We start from the raw sequence: 27,362 nt of genomic DNA on the forward strand, positions 1-27,362 counted from the left end.
TCTTGTGCATAACTCTAATCAGAGCTGTTATCGAAATACATTGCAGTTGATTTATTTGTCTCTTGTATTTCCTTCAAGTATCTCTGACACGGGTTATGTCTTACTTGTCTTGGTATCCCCTAACTTATCAGTGTAGTTGTATTCCCTTAACCTGTCAGTGCTCAGTAAGTGTTACAGAAAAGAGGGAGCAAGTGGAAAGAAGAAAGGAATTATTTATAGGATCCATGAGTTAGATATAAAACTACTTGTCTTAATAAGTCACTATTTAAAAGCCATTTTTTATCTTCAGTATCTCGCTTTACACCTAGGACAGTTCTTGAGGTGTACAGATCAAATAGTATCCTTTTTACAAAACTCACATAACTAGTTAATGGAGATCCCCAAGACTCTGTCTTTGGACCACTTCTTCCATCTATTTGCATTGACTTCTTTGGTGATTTCATCCATGTTCCTGGCATTAAATAACATATGGTCTGGTTACTACCAATTTTATGTCTTAGCCCTGTCTCCTAAACTGAAGACTCATCTATCTGATTGCTTATTCAACATTACTACTTGGATGATTAATAACAGTTATAAAAAAAACCAAAAAACAAAAAACTGTTCCAACCATAGCAGTCCCTATCTTAGTTAATGGCAGTTCTGCCCTTCCAGTTGCTTAAGGCAAACATCTTTACATCATCTTTGACTTTTCTCTCATACCCACATCCAGTCTTCTGCAAGTCGTGTTTGTTCTGCCTTCTTAATATAGTCAAAATTTGACCCATTGTTCACCAGTTTCACTTTGCAATTCTGATCCAAACTACTCTCATTTCTTACTTAGATTATTGTAGTATTCTCCTAACCAGTCTCCCCGCCATTTGCCTTTTCCCCCTTGTCTATCCTTAACATAGCAGCCAGCGTGATCCTGTTATAACCTAACGTTATATTGCTCCCCTATTCCTAAGCTTTTAATGGCTGCTGATCCCACTCTGAGGAAAAGACAGCATCTTTACAGTGGACTATAAGGACCTATGATCTGAGGCCCTGTTACTTCTTTCATCTCATCTCTTATATCTCTGCATATCACTTAATCTTCTCAAGTCACACTAGCCTTCTTCCTGTTCACTATCCCATGACACTCTTCCCTAGATGCTCTCCTGGCTTATTCATTCACCCTGTCAGTGTTTCCTCAAATACCACCTTTTGAATAAGTCTTCTCTTAGCCACCCTTCCAATAATACTCCTTATTCCTGTCCATGCTTATTTTTCTCACAACACGTACCACTTGGTATACTATATTTAATCATTTATGTTATTGTATTTTCTGTCTCTCCCTATTGAAATGTAAGTTCCATGAGGGCAGAGATTTTGTCTGTTCTATACATTGCTATATCTCAGAACTCAGAACAGTCCCTCACACGTCAGAGTTAAATGAATGATCAAATCTTAGATCACACCCCAAATCTATGGCTTTGAGATAGGATGAATTCAATGATGGAAAATTTTACACTTACATGTATTTTGTATCACTCAGTGTATTACAAAACATATAATTAATCACTCAGTGAAACATTTTGTTGAAGTGAATTAGAATAATTTTCTGGCTTGTGCTACTTTGATGATAACCTTTACAGCCTTGGCACATGTATAGATTATATGCAGTATAAAGGAATTTTCCACTTCTTTATAGTTTTCAGTCTTAAAGTTGTGGGACAGAAGTGTGAAATTGTGTGGGAAAATATGGAAAGAATATTCATAAGATAGAATAATGCATTTTTTAAAATGTGTGTAGTGTAAAGTATTCTAGATATCCATCAGTATGACTGGCAGATCTAGAAGAATGGAATATGTTAATAGTCTAGACTGGTGGCTCAACTTTTGTGGCTATATTTTTGAAATCCAGATAAAAATTATATGCTCACCCTAGGAAAATGTATATACTCTAAAAATTTGTGTGTTTTTATGCACCCTAATGGGGTACCCACAATGGCTACATAGACTCCTAGGTAAGCCTTTTGATGTAGGAGGGGATAAGTAACCAAGTGGAAAATGTTGACTAAGATTTTGTAAGAGCTGAAAATTTTTACTTTCATATATAAGTAGTTGCAAATACATAATAACATTCCAGAAAATAACTAATATGTTATCAACACATACTGGCAAGTATAAACATTCAAGTAATTTGTAAAATATATTGCTTAGGAGAGAGAATGGTCTGAGGTGTTAGGGAATGGGTAATGTTGGTGAAGAAATGATATTAAGGACCAAAATGGACAGTCCTCTGATTCCAGATAAACAATTTCGGCATAATAATCAAAGGGGAAATAGTAGTTCTAACAAATGCATAAAATTATAGATTGAGAAAGAATCGGAGAAATCAGTCAAATCAAGCTTCCCACCCCTCTCACCACCACTCCTGTGCCATGGCCGTCCTGTAGCCCTTTGAACACATCAGTGTTTGGAGACTGGTGCTCATAAAAATGACTAGAGTTCTTTCCCCTGTTGGTCCTAATCTGGTATTTGGGGATACATTGAAATTTCATCTTGTTAACTTGTCAAATACCTTCAGATTTTTTAAAATTGGTGTCATTTTTTCTCACGTCCTTACTGTAATTTTCTAGACTTTCAGTCTTTCCTGACATGACTTGTGTTCTAGATCTACTGTCATCCTAACTGTTCTTTTATGGACATGATGCTTTTTGTCATTATTCTTGAAATATGGTGCCTAAAACTATACATAGGACTTTATGAGGTCTGACAGTCACAAAGTATATCAGGATTATTGCTTCTTTGACTCTGGATACTGTTGCTGAGGTAGACCCAGATCGCATCAGCACTTTTGGGAACCATAGCAATACTAATGATAGCTAAAATGTTTGGACCACTTATAATATTCCAGGTAAAGTGCTAAGCATTTTATATGCAGTATTTTATCTTTGTAACAATCTTATGAGGTACAAACTATTATGAGCCTCATTTTAAAGGTAAGGAGAATGGAGCTTAGAGAGATTTATTTGCTTACTACCATAGACATATATACACTACCAAATGTAAAATAGATAGAGGTAGAATTCTAACTCAGGTCTGTTTGACATTAAAAACTGGGCTTCTAGACACTGTACTCTATTTATATCCCATGTTGTACTAACTGCCAGACTGCTGAGTTTGCTGTCAGTGAAGTGTCTGGAGGCTTTCATGTCAATTGCTATTAAATCAGATGTTTTCAGAAGTTTTTTAATAGAAAGGCATTTAATGTTGTTTGCATTTATTTACAAGCCATCATTACAGGTTGTTGAGATGAAAATTTTTTTCCCTCATTCATATAACTAATTTTTCATAATACATATCTCATACCCTCAGTACTTGACAAGATGCCTGTAGTAGCCTGTTACAGAGAGCTTTTGTACAAAGTTGGTAATGATTGGTTAATCAGGAATCTTTGGTAATATTTTTTTCCTACCATCTACAAATTTGTCTCACGGCACTGTCAATCAGCCTGTGTTTCTGTATTTTATCCGTAAGGATTTTAATGAGAGATTTAGGAAAAAATATTGTAGTTTTACTAATGATTTCTTTTCAAATCAAGAATTGATCATTTTCTTTTCTTTCTAGATAGGCAATGAAATAGTTTAGAAGTTTTGGGAAGAGTTTTGATGATAAATCCAAAATATTAGTTTGGTTTCTTTTCTGTTAATCTTTATGAAGATCACTGTAACTAAATACCTTATCTTGGAAGCAGAGAATTATTTCACTTTAGAAAATGGTAACAGTTATTAACATTTACAAGGCATCTCATAATTGACAAAGTTCTTTTAAATACAGTCTCATTTAATTTCTCCAGTCATATGTGAAGTGGCATTTGTCTTGCCATTTTTACTGAAAAACGGAAATTTAATATCACATAGCTTGAGAGTGATTTAGTTTTCAAGCCTTAATCTTCTAACTCCAAATCCTGTATTCTCCATAATGTCACACCACCTCTCAGTGAAATAAATGAAGGTATTCGATGAGGAATGATCAATGAAGGGATTGAAAGCATAGTGTGTTCTTTTGGAAATTTAATAAGATAGTTGTAAGTTCAAGGTTGAGTCTGATGAATTCGACACTATCCATTAAGGAAAAAAAAAAAGTATCCAGAAAGAGATAATGAAGAATTTTTTTGGCACAAGTAAAATTATTTAAGATTATAATTACTTTGGTCACAAAAAAGTTTTAAATACCCCTAAAATTGAAAATAATAATTCTTATAAATTTAGATTTTTTACATTGACAAAGTCATTTTTCTTTGAAAATCATTGGTATTAAGGAAGTTTAAGCCATAGACTTATTTGACAATGAGCTATTGATATAGTTTCCTTTAAGTAGAGCTTTTTAATGAGAAAATTATAAAATATAAATACATTTAAAAGACCTAGTTTAGATTGGATACTTTTTACTGTGTCATTAGTTTTCAAGCATTTTGTATTTGAACTTAAAATGTCTCATACATCTACTTTCTAGATAAATAAGTTCAATGAGTAATGCTTGAAGGTATTTATTAAATGGAGTTGGAATGCTGTAAACTTTGAGAAAAATAAAGCTTCACTGAACGGAAGTAAAGATATTTATTATGTTAAATAAATAGTTTCTTTATCTTTTAAATTGACTACTATTCACATCCATTTATTATTTAAGGTTAACACAGATGTTAAGTTCAGAAATTTTTTTAATGAAATTCATTTAAATATGCTAACGAAACATTAGGAAATTTTCAACTTCTAAGTTCACAAAGTCAAGGTTTAGCAGCTAAATAGATCTTTTACCAAATCTCTATTGTATCCTCTCAGTTCTCTTTCATTATAATAGCATTCCTACTATGAAAAACAACTCAATTTTGTTCAGGAAAATAAAGTTTAATTTTATTATGCCATTAGTTGTTATTCCATATTTCTTGGCTTAATATTTAGCTTTACTATGAGGAAGCTTCAGAATTTGGCTTTCAAACGTTTTTATGACTATTTTCCACATTTAGAATATGATAAGAGGTAGGATGAACATTATATGTATGTATATTTTCACACAAAATAATCCCTATATGCATATGAAAAATATCTAACTTGAGCACGCATTTTTCCAGTTTTCCCAGATTCATGATTATAGACCACATGTCATCTTAAAAAAGATTTGCAAATTCTAGATTCTACATAAATGTTCGCCAAATGAATTATAATAGTTAACACACTTAACAGTATATCCTTAATGTCTATATCCTTTTCACCAATTAAGTTGGGATCAGGAATTAAAAAAAAAAAAAGGAAAAAGAAAGAAAAGGAAATTTGATGTTGATTACATGTATCTGCCATAGCAGGATTAGAATTCATCTTAGACTTTGTGTTATTTTTCATCATTTCTTTGCAGGAGTGTCGTGGTCCCTGTTAAGAAGCCCCCTCCAGGTAGTTTAGCTGTAACCACTGTAGGAGCTGCTGCTGCTGGAAGTGGGCTGCCAACAGGCAGTACCTCTAATATATTTGCTGCTACTGGAGCTACACCAAAAAGTATGATTAATACAACAGGTATTGTCTTTATCTATTTTTGTGATACCTCATCTTTTTCTTTCTGTTTTCTGTATCTTCATTTCTTCTGCTTATTTGATCTTAAAAATTAAAATACCCTGATCATTTAAGATTACCTTAACCTTTAAGAAGGTTATTCTTCATGTTATCTTTCAGAATTTATGGTTCTAGGGTGTAATTTTTAGTTTGAGAACACTGTGGGTTTTGTTTTGAGTCTTCTCAAAACGTGATGCTATTTACTTTCAGAGTGAACTCAGTTTGCTGAAAGATATTTGGGGAGCAAAACCAAAAGATAATTTGAACACTGACATTTGATACGTAAAAATTAGTAAATTGTACCAAGAATATCAAGGTATATTAAATATATTAGTGACAGAAAATAGATTTAGTGACATTTACTGTCCGAAACCTAATATGTATTTTTTACCAAGCTCCCCTGAGAACCTTAACGATATGCAAGAGCCTCAACTTGACAAAAAGTGCATGTGAATAAGAACCATTGTTTGACCTTGAATTAATTTATATACTTAGATTACAATTATATCCAATTCATTGTCCAACATTTTCCTAATAATTCTAGAAACAGAAAATTCCAAATCACTACAAATTTTAAAAGCCTGCCTAAAATAACCTTTTTTTTTTTTTTTTTGTAAATTTCCAGAAATGTTCCTGTTGATTATTAGCTAAATAAATCCTTACCCAAATCTTTGTGATTCCATTTTAGGTATTTATACAACGCAAGATGATCCCTGAGTTTTCTTCCCTGACTATAGTAGCCTTCTCTCCAAACTGTATAGCCTTGAACTTTTACATCTATTGTCATTACTTAGATTATTCCCATTTTTATTAATTTCATAGCTCTTCTTTGTGCTTTCTGTATTTATCTTGTTTATCATACCACCTGAGTCTGACATATCATGAACAGCACGTTTATGGGGCTGTAGTAAGTAGAATGTACTCTATCAAGCATATTTATGTTAGCGAATAAACATCATTAATGGAATTGTGTTAAAGAACAAAACATCTTTGATTTATGTATATATATATAAATATTTATATCTGACTTGTCTGAAGACTTTATATAAAGGTTTTTCTATCCAGTTTTCAGTCTTACTCCTTATACTCATTCTGCTTTCTAGAAAAAGGAATAAAAATGTTTTCCTTTTACCAAAATGTATACTCAGAAAAGTGTTAAGATTTTTAAAATATACCAATGTAGTAGAAAGAAAAAATCTACATTTGGTGTTTATTGACTAAATCCTTACTCTTTAAGAGATAAGTAAATGAAAAAGCAAGTCATCTCTTTTTTATCTTTATTTGAAACAAGGTATGATATTTTCCTTTAATTCCTATTCTATGAATTAATAATAGATATGGGAAATGATGGTAGCCAGAAGTCCGGTGATAGTATAAAGCATATATTACAATAAAAAAATGTAAGTAATGAACATCCTCCTTAGAAATACATATACACAGATACACAAACACACAGACACACACACAAAGAAATTGAGGGCCAACATCTAAACTGGACCCAATACTAGTTTAGATTTTGACATATATATGCTGTGTAAGTGTTAAGAAAATCCCAGTTTTATGGGAATTAGTGTTAGATAAGATAATATTTAGGAACACTAGATGTCCCTCAACTCCACTGCTATTTAATATATTTACATGGTATTAATATAGGAAAATCTGTTCTAAAATGGCATCTTCATATCGTTGAGGAGAACTCATTATTTTAAAATCGGATACAAATCTTATACTCATTATAGCCCTTCTTAAGCAATCATTTTATCAAAATAAGCACTGATGCTGCAGTGCCACAAATTTTATATGATGAAAACTAAAAATATAACAACATAGCAATAAAAACATAAATTTTTCACATCTAAATTTGCATTGTTTTATCAGCCTCATTTTATCTAAAATTATTTTCATTTGTTGATGTCTTTTATTTATATCCCATTTGTAATATGTAGTTTTGTTTAGAGTAATATAAGTAAATAAACTGGATTTTAATGCAATAGCTATTTTTAATAATTATAGAGTTATTAGTGTACCGATGGCCAAATGATTTTTTAATGGCCAAATTCTAGTTTGAAGTTCAGATGAATATTTTTTTCAAACTCAGATAGTAATGATGTAATGAAAATTATTTTGTTAAATAAATTTATACTTAAGGCTAAAAATTATTATTTTGGGAACAGGTGCCGTGGATTCGGGGTCCTCTTCTTCTTCCTCCTCTTCTAGTTTTGTGAATGGTGCTACCAGCAAAAACCTTCCAGCTGTACAAACTGTTGCTCCAATGCCAGAAGATTCAGCTGAAAATATGAGGTATACATAACTATTTGTTTTTTTACTCCTTTTACTCCCTTCCTCTCACCTCAAAAATAATGAAACAGTATACATTAAATACAAAGATATAGAATTCTTAAGAATGTTTAATTATGTATTTTGTGATTATATATCATAATTGCAATGTTTTGATATTTTAAGATAGTTATTCATTATATAAAAATCATTTATTATATTTCAGTCTAAACAGAGATCTTGAATGGTTTTCATGATCTGACTTTCCTGAATTTATAGTCCATTGTGATATAGCACGTTACTGTTTCCTGTAAAGTAGAAACATGCAAACGTGGCACCATGATAAAATTGGACATCTTTGGGGTGGTGAGTTTAAAATACAGACTTTCAAAATAAATCTGCAGAGTTATATATAACATATATAATTGGAAGTTGAATCACCAAACATTATCTTTCTATCGTGATTAATAGATAAAAATGATTTGCAGTAGCATGTCAGAGAGAATTCCTAGAAGAATTTGACCAAAATGCTTGGAGTTAAATTGCACATATACATACACACAGTATGTGTGTGTATTCGCATTTTTAATTGAAGTGTAAAAGCTCAATGAAAGAACGATGTTATGTTACTATCACTCAAGGCAAGAAATAGAATGTTACAGGTACCACAAAGCCCCCACGTTTTGCTCCTTTTTTGCCACTGTTCTTACTCCTCTTCAAATTCATCACTCTGACTTAATACTAGATTAGTTTTGTCTTTTTTGAATTTTATATGAGTGGAGTTGCACAGTATGTATTCTTTTTGTCTCTGGCTACTTTTTCTCAACATTATGTTTATGACATTTATCTGTATTGCCTGTAGCAATAGTTTTGTTCATGTTCATTCCTTAGTGGTTGTATACTACAATTTATTAATCTATTTTATTGATGATGAGCATTTGGAATTTTCCAGTTTGGGACTATTGCAAATAATGCTGCTTTTTTACATAACAGTGCTGCTTGTACATTACTCTTGGGTATACTACACATTTGTATGCATATCTGTTGGGTAAATAACTGAATGGAATTGCTGATTCATAGTGTTTGTGTATGTTCAGTTTTACTAGATAATGCCAAATGTTTTCCACAGTGGTTAATGCAAGTTTACTAACTCATTAGCAGCGTATGAGAGTGCCTAATTTTTTTATATCTTTAACAATACTTAGTATTGTCACTTTTAGATTTTAGCCATTTTGGTAGAAGTATAGTGGTATTTCATTGTGTTTTTAGTTTGTATTTTCCTGATAGTTAACAAGGTCGAGCACCTTCTTATATATTTATTGGTCTTTTGGTTTTCCTCTTTTGTGATTTCCCTGTTGAAATCTCTTACCCATTTTAAAATGTGGAGTTGTCTTTTAATTTGTAAAGGCTCTTCTCTTTATACATTTTGAAAATGAGCCCTTTGATGATTATATGTTGTATATATATCTTCTCCCATTCTGTGGCTTTTCTTATTATCTATGTGATATGTTTTGATCAACAGAAGTTGTAAATTTTAATGAAACTCAATTTATCGAGTTTTTGTTTTTTAGTGCTTTTTGTGTTACAGATGAAATCTTTGCCTACATTTTTCGCATCTCATCCTCTGGCTGCTTTTTTTGTGCTTTTTATATTTAGATACATAGTTCGTCTGGAATTGAGTTTTGTGAATTTTATGAGGTAGGAGTACTATGGATGTCAAGATGACCCAGTGCCATTTATTTGAGAAACTCTCCTATCTCCCATGCTCTGCCACTTTTGTCACAAATCAAGTGTTACTGTATACTGGATTCTGCTTTGGCACTCGATTCTACCCAATTTGTCTGCTTGTCTATCCTTGTGACATACTGTCATAATTAGCTTTAGGTTTAATAAGGATCAGTATCTGGATAAGTAATGTCTGCCCATCCTGTCCTTTTTTTTTTCCAAGGAAGCCTAAGCTATTCTTGATGCTTTGCATTTCCTTTTAAATTTTAGAATCAGTTTATCAGTATCCATATTGAAAACAATTTGCTGGGATTTTAGCAAGGAATGGAATTTATAGATCTGTTGCAACTGGAGTTATATTTCACCTATAGATCTCTTTCAATATTGTGACTTCCAAACTATGAACAGCTTCTATTCCTTCCATTTCTTTAGTTTTTAAAAAATTTTTTCCAGTAATGATTTTTAGATTTTTATGTAGAAGTCTTATGTTTCTTATATGATATATTCTTTTAATTTAAATATTTTGTGTTTGTATCTTCATTTCTCTAGTTTCCAAAATAAATTTGAGATCATTTGTTTATGTTGTTTAAACTCAATTTACAAATACTCAACTTGAGTGTACATTTTAACGAGTTTTGAACAGTTTATATGCCCATACAACCACTACCACAATGAAGATGTAGAATATATTTATCACTCCATATAGTTCCCTGTGCCCCATTTATAATTTACCCCATCCTTCCCCAGGCAAACATTTACATGCTTTTTAATATCATAATTTAAATTTGTCTTTTCTAGGATTTGACATAGATGGAATCATACAGAATACACTTTCTTGTGCCTACCTTCTTTCACTCAGATTTTGAGATTCATTCATGTCTTTTTGTTTACGAGTAGTCCATTCCTTTTTATTCTTGAGTATTATTCTGTTATATGGCTATCCCACTATTTATTTATCTCTTCACTGTTGATAGACATCTGGGTTTTTTCCAGATTGGGGCTATTATAAATAAAGATTCTGTGGACATTTGAATACAACTGTATTGTAGACCTATGATCTTGGGTAAATAGGAGTAAAATAACTGGCTGAATAGGAAGTATAGGCTTATCTTTATAAGAAACTACTGAGCTGTTTTGCAAAGCAGTTGTATCATTTTATATTCCTTTCAACAATGTGTAAAAGTTCCATTTGTTCCATATTTTTGTCAACACTTGGCATTCTCAGTCTTTTTAAGACTTTATAATTTAATACTTTTCTGGGTAATCATATCTCATTTGGATTTATTTTCCATTTTCCTAATGATTAAAGGTGATGAGGTTTATTTTTTTTCTGATATGTTAATGGGCCATTGAAATCTTTTGCTATTTTTTTAAAAAGTAGGTTTGTTTTCTTGTGAAATGTCACCATTCTTTATGTATTCTGATTATATGTCCTGTGTCAGATATTCCATTCTGTGGCTTATATTTTCATTTTGTTAAAATTATTTAGAACAGGAAGTTTCTAATTTTGACCAAGTCCATCGTTTGAAAAAATCTTTTCTTTTATGGTTTGTGCCTTTGTATCTTAAGAAATCTTTACCTAGCCGAAAGTCATGAAGATATTCTCGTATATTTTCTTCTAAAAGTTTTGTAGTTTTAACTTTTATGATTAGGTCTATGATCCATTTTCACTTAATTTGTGTGTGTGTGTGGTGAGGTAAAGTTTCAGTTTTGTTTTTATCCATATGTATATCAGTGTTTCAGCACCACTGAATTACCTTGGCACATTGGTGTAAAATCAATTGGCTGTCTATGTGTGAACCTATTGCTGGACTCCATACTACTTCATGATCTATATGGCTGTCCTTATGCCAGTACCCCACTTTATTACTATAGCTTATAGAATATCCTGAAATCAGGTAGTATAAGTCCTCTAACTGTGTTCTTTTTACCATTGCTTTGACTTTTCTAGATTGTTTGCATTTTCTTATATGTTTTAGAATGGGCTTGCCAATTTCTAAAAAAAAAATCCTGTTGAAATGTTAATTAGGATTGTGTTGAATATTTAGTTAAATTTAGGGAGAATTGATATCTTAATAATATTGAGCCTTCTAATCTACAAACATTGTCTATAACTCCATTCATTGAGGTTTTTAATTTCTCTGAGCAACTTATTATAGCTTTCATTGTAAAGGTCTTGTACTTAGTTTTGTCTTTTTTTTATTAGTTTTTCATGTCTTTGATGATATTCTAAATTAAAATTTTTACTTTAAATTTCCAATTTTGAGTTAGAAGCCAAACAAAAAAGGATAAATACTATATGTTTCCACTTATATAAAATGATAGAAAATGCAAGTAAATTTTCTTAACAGAGAGCAAATTGATGATTGCCTTGTTAATTATATCTCAATAGGACTGAAAACAAAAAAGAAAGATTTTGTGTGTTGGTAGTATGTAGAAAGACAATTGACTTTTGTACACTGATTTTACATCTTGCAATTTTGCTTAACCCACTTAAATTTAGTAGTCTTTGTTAGATTGTTTAGACTTTTCTGAACTCAATATTATCTGTAATTTCCTTTTATTTTCTACGTGAAAGATAATGTCACTTGTAGCTTTAGTGTTATTTATTCTTGTAGCTTTGAGATTTCACCAGTGGAGCCATCTCTGCCTGGAATATTTTTTTACTGGGGAGGTCTTACAAATTAAATTATTTTATTGGATAAGTGACTATTAGATTTTCTTTCTTTCTTTCTTTCTTGCTTTCTTTCTTTCTTGCTTGCTTTCTTTTCTTTCTTTCTTTATTACAGAATGGTTTTTAATTTTATTTATTTATTTATGGCTGTGTTGGGTCTTCGTTTCTGTGCGAGGGCTTTCTCCAGTTGCGGTGAGCGGGGGCCACTCTTCATTGCGGTGCGCAGGCCTCTCACTACGGCGGTCTCTCTCGTTGCGGAGCACAGGCTCCAGATGCGCAGGCTCAGTAGTTGTGGCTCACCGGCCTAGTCGCCCCGCGGCATGTGGGATTTTCCCAGACCAGGGCTCGAACCCGTGTCCCCTGCATTGGCAGGCAGACTCTCAACCACTGCGCCACCAGGGAAGCCCAGATTTTCTGTTTTCTTTTTGCATCAGTGTTGGTCATTTGTGACTTCTAGGAATTTAGTCATTTTATCTGAGTTATTGGATTATTGCCATAAAGTTTTTCATAATTTTATTGTTATTATTTTAAAACACTTGTAGGATCTCTAATGATGTTTCCTCTTTCATTCCTGATTTTGTAATTTATGCCTTTTATCATTTTAGCATTGTTAGAGTACCTATTGACTTTTCAATATTATAATTTTCCCCCCAGAAATTAGACATTAAATTCATTAATTTTTTTTTCTGTCTCTATTACATCAAATTCCACTCTTTTTATTTCCTTTTAGTTATTTCAGGTTTACTTACTTTTCTCTTTCCAGATTTTTAGGGTGTAAACTTAGATTAGGTGTCTATAAACTACAGCCCAGGGACCAAATCTGCCTGCCATCATAAACTTTATATATAAACTTTGTGTAAATAAACTTTTATTGGAATGCAGTCACATCGTTTGTTTATATATTGCCTGTGACTGCTTTCACATTACAATGGCAGAGTAGTTGCAACAGAGATAGTATGCCCTAAAATCTTAAAATATTTAGTATCTTACCCTTTACATAAAACATTTGCCAATCCGTTGCTTAGATCTTTGATTTTAGATTTCTTCTTTTCTATTATGAGCATTTAAAGCCATAACTTTTCCACTAAGCACTGTTTTAGCTGTATTTCAGAAATTTAATGTTGTTTTGATTTTCATACAATATTTTTTCTAAGTTTCTCTATGATTTCTTCTTTGACTTCTAAGTGTTTCAGAGGTGACTTTGGAGATTGACCTTTCTCAGTATAATGCCATGAGATCCATCCAAGTGTTGTGTGTATTAATGGGTCCTTTTGTATTTCTGAGTATTATTTCATGGTATGGATGTACGACAGTTTGTTTAACCATTCACCCACTAAAAGACGTTCGGGTTTTTTCCATTTTTGGCTAGTACCAAAAAAGCTACAATAAACATTTGTTTTTATGTGAACATACATTTTCATTTCTCTGGGATAAGTGCCCAGAGTGAGATTACTGGGCTAATATGGTAAGTACCTATTTAGTGTTATAAAAAACTCCCACCAGCAATGTATGAATAGTCCAGTTTCTCTTCATTTTTACCAGCACTCGGCGTTGTCTTTTTATTTTTTTAAGGCCGTTCTGGTAGGTATGTAGTGATATCTCATTGTGGTCTTAATTTGTATTTTCCTAATGGATGATTCTGGACATCTTTTAGTGTGCTTATTTTCCATTAGTGTGTTCTCTTCAGTGAAATGTCTGTTTATATCTTCTGCCCATTTTATAATTAGATTGCTTTTTCACTTTTGAGCCTTAAGAATTCAGTATTCTAAGTACAAGTCCTTTTTCAAAAATGTTGTTTCCAAGTATTTGCTCCCAGACTGTAGCTCGTGTGTTTCGTCCTCTTAATAAAGTCTTTGGCAGAGGAAACTTTGCATTTTTATTGTAGTCTAATTTATGATGTCATGTCTAAGAACTCTTCACCTCACCTTAAGTACTGAAGATTTTCTGCTATGTCTTCTATAAAGTTCTCTGGTTTTAAGCAGTAGTTTTAGTTTTAAGTCGTGGTCCCATTTTGAGCTAATTTTTATGTAAGTTGTGAGGTTTATGTCCAGGTTTATATTTTTTCCTGTGAATGTCCATTTGTTGCAGCACCGTTTGTTCGAAAGACCATTCTTCCTCATGAAGCATTTTTAAGATCTTTTAAGGCAGATCTAGGGCGGCCTTTATTCTTGGACTAATTTTGCCACTTAGAAAGTGTTCTGGATTTCTCCTGAACGCTCAGTGTGTCTAAGGAGGTCCCTCCTTTTTGGAGGGAACTCAGACAATTCTAGACCTGTGTGAGATGTAGAAGATGCCTGTTATGACTCCTCCATAATTGTTCTTTCCTCAGAAGTTGTTCTACTCTAACCTTGGGAGCTTTCAGGAATCACATACCTAGATTGTTACTCAGCCAAAGATTACTGTGCTCTCCATACACCTTCCTCTTGCATACTATGCCCTCCAAATTCTATTTACCTTTGCCTCCTTGAACTACAGTTTTAATCTTCAACTGAGAAAGGTTGCTGGATTCTGTATCTGCCCTAATATAGGAAATACCTCCATGTAGGAAATCCAGGTGATGGTGGGACTCACCTCATTTGTTTCTCTTTCCTCAGGATTTTGTAACCCACATTTTGTATGAAAATAGTTGTTCTCCACATTTTGTAAAATTTTCTAGTTGTTAGCATGGGAGGTAATTGTAGACCATCTTAACCCCTTCAAGGTGAAAAGTGGAAGTTGATACTTTTTAATGTTGTAAATTTTTTTGTTTTATAAATTTCATTTTTAATTGTTTGCTGGTATATATAATTCATATATTAGGCTAATATGAAACCTTTAAGTACTTATGTTTCCTAATTTATCTATAATTCTTTCTAACTAAGCATGTATGGACAGTCATTTGATCTGTGAATGTTGGCAGTTTTATCCCCCATTACACAAATACTTACACCTTTTTATTTCTTTTTCCTGACTTATAGTATCACCTAGTACGTCCAATACAGTTTTCTATAGAAGTGGTTAGAAAAGGCATTCTTTTCTTCATCGCAAATGAAAAGCTTTGAACATTTCATCATTAGTTATGATGTCTCCTGTCTATTTAATAAAGATACTTTTTATCAAATTTAAGAATTCTCTTGTGTTTATAATTAACCAAGTTACCATCATTATAGGTATAGAATTTTATCTCTAAAGAGAGGGTAAGGCATGGAGATGACCATGTGGTTTTCTTCCTTTTTCTGCTGACATGGTCTATGATATTGACTTTTAATTTTAAAAATGCTAAACAAACCTTTAATTCCTGAAAGAAATCCAATTTCTTTGTGATATAAAATCTGTTTTACCTTTTGAAGAGCTTATGTAAGATTGGTATTTTTTATTTGTTTTTCTTTGTTTTCTAAAATATTTGGTAGAGTTCACAAGCAAAGACATCTGATCCTAGATTTCCTTTTTGGGGAAAGTTTTTAAGTTAAAGTGTTACAGGTATCCCCAGATTTTCACTTTTTGTCCTGTGTAAGTTTTGGTAGATTCTGTTGGCATAATGTACTTCATAATATTCTCTTATTATTATTTTAACATTCATATAATCTGTAAGAAAGTCCCTCCCTTTTATTCTTTTTTTAAAAAAATTATTTATTTTATTTATTTATTTTTGGCTGCATTGGGTCTTCATTGCTGCACGTGGGCTTTCCCTAGTTGCAGCAAGCGGAGGCTACCCTTCGTTGTGGTGCACGTGCTTCTCATTGTGGTGACTTCTCTTGTTGAGGAGCATGGGCTCTAGGCACATGGGCTTCAGTAGTTGCGGCTCGTGGGCTCAGTAGTTGTGGCTTGCGGGCACCAGAGCTCAGGCTTAGTAGTTGTGGTGCACGGGCTTAGTTGCTCCGCAGCATGTGGGATCTTCCCAGACCAGGGCTCGAACCCGTATCCCCTGCATTGGCAGGCAGATTCTTAACCACCGTGCCACCAGGGAAACCCCCTCCTTTTTATTCTTGATGCTTATTATGAGCTTGTTTCTGCTTTCCTTCCTTGCTTCCAAGTCTTGGCGGTGATTAATCAATTTTATTCATATTACCATTAAGAAACATTCACTAGAGAGAAGTAACAAGAAACTGTTAGTTGAAGTTTATACCTTATTATCTTTTCCTTAGTGCAGTGGATCTTAAACATCAGTATGCAACAGAGTTACATGGGAGGCCTGTTAAAACACATTGCTGAGCCAATATGTAGTTCTAGTTCAAGACTGAAGGCCTGAGAATCAGGAAAGTTGATGGTATAAGTTTCAGTCTGGAAGCTGGGAGGCTCAAGACCCCAGAAGAGCTGATGTTTCAGTTGCATCTGAAGACCAGCAAAGACCAACTATCAGGTAGAAGGGGTTTTCTTTTATCTAGTCTTTTGTTCTATTCACGTCTTCAATTGAACGGATGAACACACACACATTAGGGAGGACAGTCTGCTTTATTCAGTCTACCCATTCAAATTGTAATCTCATCCAGAAACACCCTAACAGACACACCCAGAATAATATTTAATCAAATGGGGCACCGTGTTGTCCAGTCAAGTTGACACATAAAATTAACCATTACATGAAGTGATCTTGGTGTGCTGGCTCTAAGAATACACTTTGAGAAATAGTGTTTTAAGTGATCATCTTCTAGATTGCAACATTAATTCCTGATTTATATAAGTCCTCTTCCCAGACAATGTATGGATCTCAGTATAGCTTAACTTCATTTACTCCAAATTTTGCAAACACACTTATACATATGTGTATGCATGTGTGTGTGTGTGCACATATAAAATTGTAAATGCAACAAGAGAATATAATTACTATTTTATTGGTCAACATATTTAGATTTATCCAATTTTTAAAAATTTTTATTTATTATTATTATTTTTTTTTGTGGTACGCGGGCCTCTCACTGTTGTGACCTCTCCCGTTGCGGAGCACAGGCTCCGGACGCGCAGGCTCAGCAGCCATGGCTCACGGGCCTAGCCGCTCCGTGGCATGTGGGATCCTCCCAGACCGGGGCACGAACCTGTGTCCCCTGCATCGGCAGGCGGACTCTCAACCACTGCGCCACCAGGGAAGCCTTATCCAAATTTTTATCATTTACTTTTGCTCATCATTCCTTTTTGAATATCTGACTTCCATATGCTATCATTTTTTTTCTTCTTAAAAAACACCCCCTTTAGTATTTCATTTAGTGCAGGCCTGACACTCCTGAATTCCCTCAGTTCTTATTTAACTAAAAATCTTTGAAATTCACCTCTATTTTTGAGGGATATTTTGAACCAAAGTAGAGTCTAAGTTGGAAGCTATTTCCTTTTAATGCTTTAAAGATACTATTCTGTATCTTTCATTTCTTTCTGTGCTTTCTTTCCCTTTTTGCCTTTTTTTTAAAGAAATGTAATTTCCTGTCTTATTGCTATCTCTCTGCTCTTCCCCAGCCTTTTCCATTCCTGCTACCTGTTTTTAAGATTTTTCTGTATCTTTGGTGTTTAGCAGTTTTACTGTGATATACTCAGGCTCTTTGATTTTTCTGTATATTTATCCAGCTTGGGATTTGTAGAGCTTCTCAAATCTGAAATTTGATGACTTTCATCCGTGGCTGGGAAATTCTTAGCCATTAACCTCTTCTAATATTGCTTCAGAATCATTCTATTCTTTCTCTGGGATTTGAATTACACATATATTAGATGTTTTCTGTATTTCTCATCTATCTATCTATTTCTCTCTCTCCATTATTCTAGTATTTCTTTTTAACCTTAATCCACTTTACTAATTCTCTTTTTAACTGTTTCTAATCTTCTGCATTCTTAATTTTAATTTTTGTGTAAGTACTAGAATTTCCATTTGATTTTTTTATAGGTTAATATTCTCTTCCAGTTTCCTATAGTGTCTTTAATTTTCATGTATGTGTATATATATATATGATAATAGTTGCAGCCATGGATATTTATGTATTTTTTTTCTCTAATGGATTATTTATAGTTTTATTCCTACAAATTACTTAGAATCTGTAAATCCCTCTAAATGAGATTTCCTTAATATAGGTAAGAACCAATATATGATTGTGTTTTTTAAACTAAACTCCTGTGTTGTAAGTCATATTGTTTTAATCTAGGCACTGGAGCTATAGAAATTCATCTAAAGCATTATTATGTCCTTTGAATGTTTAGTTTTCCTATCATTGGTCATTTTGTTAGAGTGGTTGATAAATTTCCCAAGTTGCAACCATAATTTTGTTCATGGAAATCAGTAATTCTCTTTCTGAAAAAAATTTGCACTTACTATCAAGAAAAATAGCCAAAGTCAAAATAGCATCATAAGCATAGTTAGTGTGACTGAAGAGAATGAAAAAGAATAAAGTGGGGAGAGAGGACTGAGTAGCTTAAGAGAATGCATTTCAGCCTAGAGTTGACAAACTCTATATTTAGGTCCCAAGAATGTTCTAAAATATTAAGAAGTTATAAACAGGTTGTTAAGATTATAACCCTCACACTAGACTATGTTGGGCAAATTCCCCATCACGTCTACATTTGTATAATTTCTCTGCACAAAATGTCTTAGACTAAGTGAATGTTTTTTGAATAAATGAAAACTTCCAAATGAAAAATTAGTACTTGGTGTTTTCCCTAAATTAAGTGAAATACGCTAGTTGTTTTCGAAAATAATTTGCCAAAGGACCTTGTTTTATTTCTGGTAGCTATAGGTTCTTTCCACTTTTAAAATGAAAATTACATTCAAAAGAAAGAATAATTTATTTTTATAAGCTATAAGGTCACAGAGTTCTCCCTTATTAAGATTTAAAAAAATGTTTAACATGTTAACAGATACATTTTTCATGTGCCTTGGGATTGGGAAAAAATAGTTTTACACTGTGTATTTATCTGAGATGATAATTGAAATAACAATATAGGCACAATATATCTTTTAAAAAATTTTTTTTAGTAATTGGTGGTTATCTGCCAGGTGATAGAGGAGGGAGGGTATAAAGCTAAAATTTATGTTTATATCATTTCTTTTGAGAATTTAAATTGTGTAAGAATGAAGATAACATACTTTACACAATGTTTACTTTAAAACACATTATGAGGAATCTATATGTCCATTTTCTTCACTATGAAAAAGTGATGATGCAACTTTTCCACTTAGAATATTTTGTTGTTGCTTGATAGAGAAGTCTGGCAGTATTATTTGATAGTAATTTCCTGTATTTAAAACATTTGATCTCTTGCTGGGTAAAACGTTACTTTTTTTGCCCTTTATTAGAATATTTAAATTATGGTTGCAGAATGATTTATAAGATCATCATTTAATGTTCTGTTAACATTTTGTAAGAAAATAGCTGCAAAAGTCTTATTATAGGGATTCACTCACTGAGAAATAATCTGTTTTTGTCCATTACCCTTAAGTAAAGGTAATTAATATACATTTACATACACACATGTAATTAGTTGTATAGATTAATCAGTTTCTATTTGATGTTTAATTTAATCACCAAGATCAGTACTTTTGCAATTCTGAAGCCTCTAAATTATTATACAGAAACCTGTAAAATATGCAAAAAAAATCTTAAACTAGGGAAAATGTTTCTGACTTCAATTAGATAGTAGTATATTATGATCCAATAGTATAACTATGATGTGAACCTCTATAAATCCAGAATGTTTCTAAAGTAATTTTACTCAGTTAATCTTAAGTAAAAATAAATATTCATGCTTCACTCAGAATTCAGGTGTAAAAACAGTAGTAATTATACCTAGATTTTTCTCCTCTTCATAGGTTCTCTTTTACCATTCTTACTTACCTTTCCTTGGTAGAGAGGATTACTTTAGCTGAGAAGCTTCATCAAACATGATCCTGGAGATTAGAAAGAATGAATGAAATAATGGATCTAAAAAAGAAGTTCTGTCTATATTCTCTAAAATTCAGAGCTAACTCATTATTATGATGATTATTCTGTGACTTCAGGTAGTCCTTCCTTTCCTAGCTGTTTTACTACAACTTAATAATAGTAAGTACTTTCATTAAAACAGTTTTTCTCAAAACTTGTTTCCTGGATAAGCAGTATCAGGCCACCTGAGAATCTTTTAGAAGTGCAAACTGTGTCAGTACACCCAAACCTGCTGAACCTCTAAGGCTGGGGCCCTAGCAGTTTGGGTTTAAACAGGCCTTGCAGGTGATTCCAATCTACACCAAAGATTGAGAACTACTGCCTTAATGTAGGTGTTTGCTTCAGGAGTAACAGAGTAGGGGAGAATATTGAAAACTCTTTGTCTTCAGCAAGTCTGCAAAGCCCCACCCAGGTCCTTTTTTCTTGCTTAAAGTTGTTCCTCCAGAATATTCTCTTTAAGTGTTTGTAGAAGTTACTAAACCTGAGTTTCCTCTTTGAGTTCTTCTTTCTCTAAAGCTGTTGACCCAAATAAGAGGAAGCAAATTTAAATTGAAGTGTTAATGATGAGGCTTTGTGTACATAAAGGATTCAGATCATGCTGTTTCCAAGTTAGGAAAGAAAGCATCCTAGATTATTCCCTAATCCCTCGCTATTCACTTAAAAAAAGCTGGAATAGTTCAGTTTTAAATATTAATAATATATTGCAAATTATTCTGTGATTAATTACCTTTTTGTCACTTATGATTTCCTCATACATAACAAAAATGTTGCTTAGCATTGTGGCAGAACTTTTATTACTGTGAAGTATTGTTTAATTCCTTACTGTACATGTCTTCTATGTAGAAGAATGTGTGCTCATCTAAGATTATTATATTGATTTTGTTTTGGTTTAAATATATCAGAGTCACATTTTGTAAGACTAAATATAGGTGTGTTCTATTCAAAGTAGCAGTTACAAGAGCTATCATTGTTGACCTCCCACTGCGTGCCAGGCACTTCTCTATGCACTTTACATGCCTTAGCTCATTAACCTTCACCTGGTAGGTACTGTTACCATCTTCATTTTGCAGACATAGGAAGTCTAATGTCCCAAGGTCACCTAGGTAGCATACGATGAAGCCAGCATTCCAGTTCAAGCAGTCTTACTCTAAAGTGCTTACTTGTAAGAGAGACAGTTGGATGTTACCAAATTATTTATTTGAGCAGAATTATTTTCTTTATCTGTGTTTTTACTTTTACGTATCTTGCTCAGGGTACTTTCAAGAATGTCAGATAGTGCTTATATAAAGTCATATAAATTGAAATTTAATAGTCAGCAATATAAATAATGAATGATACAATGATTGGTAAATAAAAAGTAAGTGAGCTTATGAAATAGAAAATGCCTACTTTGGCAAAGCAATTCACCTGTATCATACTGAATTCAGTTATCCCCTTATTTGTCATGCTTTTCAGGAAATTTTCAGGGAACTCTTGAGAACAAGAGCTCATTCTTTGTAACTTTCACAGTGACCCGTGTAGTAGGTATTCGAAACAGCTTTCTTTGGTGGAAAGAAGGATAGACAAAGAAGCCATACAGGAACTTCTTTTCTTGAAGCTCCTAGACTTATGGACAGAATCTGTGGCCCTTGTGGGTGACAGGATCCTGATTCCTTTTCACAGTATAATCATTCTGATTTAGCAAGTCTTTTGAGTAGCCTTATGACTGATGTGAAACTCTACAGTGTCCCTTCTACATGAAGCTGTTATTGTTCAGTGGGTTAGAATTGGACTTTTTAATTTTAAAGGTTTTAATTTAGAAGTAAAGTTTATTTGACTTTTTATATTGAACCATATTTACTAGTCTTTATGTCTTAATTTCAACAGCATCACTGCAAAACTTGAAAGAGCTTTAGAAAAAGTTGCTCCTCTTCTTCGTGAAATTTTTGTAGACTTTGCCCCATTCCTATCTCGTACACTTCTTGGCAGTCATGGACAAGAGCTATTGATAGAAGGTATGATTTCTCTCTCTATTCTAATTATTTTAGTTTCCTATAATGTATCTATTAATCATGGCATAACTTGTGCTACTAGAGGAATATTTATTGACAGAAGAATATAAAGACATTGCTTCCACAAATTCTAGTAAGATATTCAGGTATGCTTTCTCCTTATTCATTAAAAAAAAAGTAGCATGTTTGCACAATCAATGCTAATAACAGAATGAAGAACTTTGAAAAAGTGTTGGAATGGGAGGCTCTGGCCCTTATAATCCCAATCTATTAGGGCTGCTGTATATCCTTCATTAGGGTGGCATGTTTACTAAGCAATGATCTCTAAAATCCCCTTCTAACTCTTAAAGTGATGCTTCAAGTGACTTTTCTTATTCACACATACCATGTGTAATATGAGAATCCTTAACTGAGAAAATGTAAAGAAATACTTAACTGGGAATTGATGAAGCTGTTATCTACTCGTCAGCAGCTTAAATGGAGTGAGAAGGCAAAGAAGATAAATTAACTGTCGGGAAGATTTAATATATGCATCTGTATTAGGAGCTTTGAAAAACATGGTTGTCTGAAGCCTTACTTCTTTAAACAGAAGTTTTGTTTTATAAATATTCATGAGCTTCAGAAAGGGGTAATCAATATCTAGATGATCCTGTACGTGAATAATGGCTTCAGGTGCTATTCCTTGAATTTAGCAGGTATATATATTTATATATATGTTTATATATTTGCAAACATACATACACTCACACACACACACACACACACACACACACACACACATATTTGCTTTTTACTTCCTATTTACTGTGGAAGTTTTCCTTACCTGTTCTGTCATTGTCTCAACTGCTTTTACACAATCTGTTTCTATTAGGGGAAACAATAATAGTTAATAACCTGAATTTAAACCCTGTTTCACTGCTTTCTTAGCTGTATGACCTTTGTGAGTTACTTAGCCATTTTGTAGCTTAGTTTTTTTCTATAAGATGTAGTCAATGATAACACCTCCTTCCCAGGGTTCTTGTAAGGATTAAATTATATAATGCATATAAAGCTCTTAGAATAGTGACACATGGAGGGCTATTCATTTTTTTCTTAATACAGTGTTCTTGCTCTAGGCCAAGTGCTATTAGATACTTGGAATATATTAGTAAATAACAAAGATCCCTGTCTTGGGCACCTTGTATTCTATCAAAGAGAGAACATAAATAAATACTGAGCAAAATAAGTAATTAAATTATATAGCATATGAGGTGGTAAGTGTTATGTAAAAGGATAAGTACAACACAGGGGATTGGGATTATAGAAGTGTCAGGGTTAGGTTGCAGTTTTAAAGAGGTGATTAATTTTAAATAAGCCAGTAGTAAAAGTTACATCTCAGCAAAGACTTAAAGGAGGTGAGGCGTACAGCTTACTAGAAGAGTGTCCTAGGTCAAGAGAATAGTATAATGACCCTATAACATGTTACCTTTATAATAAGAAAAAAAATTAAATAAACATCATTAAAAAATTAAATCTCAAATGTTTCCTCATTCCCTAAAAGTCTTTTAATTTTTTCAGTATTTATGTATATCTTTTCCAGAAATTAATTGACAAATTTACCGAAGAAATTCATAAATAGTGAACAAATACATGAAAAAATAAACATGGAATAAAGTTAGTAGTATAGTAGTGTTAGTAATGGATCCTGTACTGTTATTACAATTGGGATGCAAATTCAGCACTGTTTTCCAGCAGCCAAAGCAAAGAAGGAATTATTTGAAATTATAAAACTTACATTATTAATTCCTAAATGACAGTTTGTGACAATTTTGAGTTCTAAGGAATTACTGTCAGATGACTTTTTAACTGCTCTATGTTGGTCAGTCAGAACCCCATATATGTAGCCCCCTTTCCAGAATTTTCCATGGCCAGACATCTGGACTGTTTCTTATTTCTTCCCAGCACTGCAGAGAGAAGGTAGGAGAAATAGCCTGTAATTGAGAGCTATTTTTCTTGGGCTTCCCTAAATTTACCTCAAATACTCTGAATTGAGTTGAAGCAGCATTAAGAATAATCCTCTTGGATTTTTATAAAGGTGACTGTGCTAAAAAGGAAACGTTAGACCAAGTTATATATTAAGAATTCACCTTGTGTTCCCTTGGTAGAATACAATTTAATTTTTCACTTTTCTGGATCCAAAGAATTTAATTAAATATCCTATTTTTAAAACTATGTTGGTGTAATGTTCATACTCTTCTTTTGTGTTAAAATGATTTTTCTTAATAAAATGATGTTAGCAAATGGTAGATTTTTAAGTTTTGAGTTTTGTTTTTAAAATGCCATTACTTGGCACAATAGAAAGTTGACAACCTTAAGATATGGTCCTCCAAATTTCTGCTAGGCCATACAATCAAAAAAATCTAGAATCCTCTGCTGTATTCCAGAACAACATTAGGTATCCTCACCATTTAGTCATAACCTTCCTTTTCAGACTCAATTAGTCTCTGTCCTCTTACTATAGAGGACATTCAATAAGTTACACATTGTCACATTGCTTTGTTTTTGTACAACCCTTCCTTCTGCATTGGATCTGTTTCCTTTTTTCTTTCCCCCAAATTATTCTCATCCTTTGAGTTCTGCTTCAGGTTCCTTATGCCAAAGTAATGCCTTCTCTTCTGTGCTCCTGTGCCATTTTATTTATACAATATTAATAAAATTATTTTTCACTTGTAAATAGGAAGCATGTTATTGGTTTTATTAACATTGCCTAACTTAGATTCTGGTACATAATATTGAGTATTTTTTTCCTTGTACTTGAATACATCATTATTTGTGTTACTGATAATGTTTGGTAGAGGTAAGTTTTGAAAATAAGGGAAGGTAGATAAAACTTTTGTGTTCTGTGGTAAGAATTCCTAATATTGATCAATCATTCACACCCATGCCTTGGATCCTATACTCACCCAAGGTCCATTCTTGCTCTCTGCCCCAGACTATGGAAATATATATCCTGTCATGTTCTCATTCTTGAACATGTACTCTTGATCATTCTTTCTTTTTCCCTCTCCTCCATTTCCCTTCTTTCCATAATTTGATACATTATTCCTCTCCTCTGAGAAGAAAAACTGTCAAACTGTTGTGAAGAACTCAGGAGAGTAACATGATAAAAATATCTTTAGTTATTGAATATTTCTGTTCAAAAATAGTGCTTCTGATGAATAAATCTCAATGCTTTTGATTTCATCATATGTATAGGTATGGTAGGAACAAAACTGGATTTAGGTAACTGAAGATATTTTAATGTCTTATGAAAAGAGAAGACAATTACTCCTAATTTCAAGTAATCATAAAATATGTTTGAATTGAATTTTTATTTGTTGTTTTATATTCAGTTTTTCTTAATTCACATGTGTATCCATTTAACTCTTTTTTATAGACTAATTAATTATTGGTAGTTTATACTGTCTGTGTCCTTTAAAACACATGCTAAAATAATGTCCTTTCCTTTTCTTAATTTGTCTATCACTTTTATTAGTCAACCTGTGTTAAATTTATTATTGTATGATTCTATAGTAATCAGTGTTGTTCATACCTTTTAAGTTCACTCATTAACAGTAGCTATTTTTGCGTAGCTTTTGGTGTGTGTGTGCGTGTGTGCGTGTGTGTGTGTGTTCCCCTTGGCAATAATTAGTATTTTTTAAGATGGTAGTTTTGGGGAGCTTAGTGAACTTTCTCTAAGAAAATTCTAGCTTTTCAATGTGTACAAATTAGAGTATATAATGCAAGTATCAAAATCTCCCAGCTTAAGATGGCAAAACAACCTTTGGTCCAAAATTGTTATAGTTATACTAATGGGTTGGTTACCGAACTTTTAAATCTGTTTCACTGCTCTATTATTGCATGAGTACGCCATTGTTTTAATCCTTGTCAATTTATAGAGGTTGTATGTAATCATCACCCACCAGTCCCTCTCATCTTTTTGAATAAATGATCATTATCATTAATTTAAAACAAAACAAAACAAACAAAATTGCCTTATTTATTTGGCTTAAGCAACAATGGAGGATGCACTTCAGAGGAACCATTGAGCTTCAATTAAAGAGTTGAGAGGAGCCTATTTTAGAGTTCAGATTTAAGGAAGAAGGTCCTGTTGTAGATCGAGTGCTGACGTTAGATCTTGATAATTGTTATTCAGGAGGTCTTGGAAATACCATGGGCCTAGAGTTGCCATAGTAATAAAGAAGCAGACCCAAGTTTAATTAGAAGAGAAGATGTTTGTGTGCGTGTGTTGGGGGTGAGGGCCTTGTGTGTGTGTGTCTTAGCCTAGTGCCCTTTACCTTGTTCCACCACCGCACAGAGTGGCCCTGAATATCACTGCTATATTTCATGAGCATTACTTGTGTTTGGTTGAGAACTCACAAGAACATTAGAGATAACTTAATTATCATGGGGAATACAGCAGATAGTCTCAAAGTCAGGAAATGAAATACAGATAGACTTGAGGCAGCCTGGAAATGGGAAAGGAGAGTCAGTAACAAGGGCGACTCCTTTTACCTCTCAAGGCAACTTCACATCCTCCTATCTTTGCTTCTCTCTGTGTATCAACTCAAATTTTTCACTTCTGTCCCAGACTGGCTTCACTTTCTTAGTCATCAGAACATGGGCCAGCATGGCACCCCATACTTGATTCCAAATGTGCTTGGATGTAAACTTATTTTATCATATGACTGTAGTCACTACCTATCACAAGAGAATCTGAATGGCTCAACCTTGGGTTAAGTGTCTATCCCTCTTATAAGTGCAGGAAATGTCACTAAAGTATCTACTATACTTTTAGTGACATTAATAAATATTTTTATTAAAATCATATAATAGTCAAGAGTATTTATAGTTTCCAAGACTAACATTTTTAAGTATGTAAATATAGCATAAAATTTCCACTTCCACCAAAAGAGAACATCACTGAAATGTTATTATAAAAGGAATGAGCCTAGTCAAGAACTTATATTGGGCTTCCCTGGTGGCGCAGTGGTTAAGAATCTGCCTGCCAATGCAGGGGACACGGGTTCGAGCCCTGCTCCAGGAAGATCCCACATGCCGCAGAGCAACTAAGCCCATGTGCCACAACTACTGAGCCCATGTGCCACAACTGCTGAAGCCTGCGTGCCTAGAGCCCGTGCTCCGTGAGAAGCCAAGCCGCCGCAATGGGAAGCCTGCACACCGCGACGAAGAGTAGCTCCCACTTGCCGCAACTAGAGAAAGCCCGTGCGCA

General features: G+C 33.1%; 1 protein-coding gene across 9 annotated transcripts in view; it reads left to right on the forward strand.

Moving 5' to 3' along the window:
- The window catches only part of NBEA (neurobeachin), a 607,387-nt gene that overhangs the window by 212,825 nt on the left and 367,200 nt on the right, over positions 1–27,362 (forward strand). For 8 of the 9 annotated variants that reach the window (XM_055089393.1, XM_055089395.1, XM_055089397.1 and 5 more), the window contains 3 exons: positions 5,380–5,534; positions 7,745–7,871; positions 21,987–22,114. In XM_055089393.1, coding sequence (XP_054945368.1) covers positions 5,380–5,534; positions 7,745–7,871; positions 21,987–22,114 — 410 coding nt within the window. The remainder of the gene's footprint in view (positions 1–5,379; positions 5,535–7,744; positions 7,872–21,986; positions 22,115–27,362) is intronic. The other variant, XM_055089396.1, reaches the window with a different exon arrangement.

Source organism: Physeter macrocephalus, chromosome 13 (genome assembly GCF_002837175.3).
Source record: "Physeter macrocephalus isolate SW-GA chromosome 13, ASM283717v5, whole genome shotgun sequence".
Classification (NCBI taxonomy): domain Eukaryota; kingdom Metazoa; phylum Chordata; class Mammalia; order Artiodactyla; family Physeteridae; genus Physeter; species Physeter macrocephalus.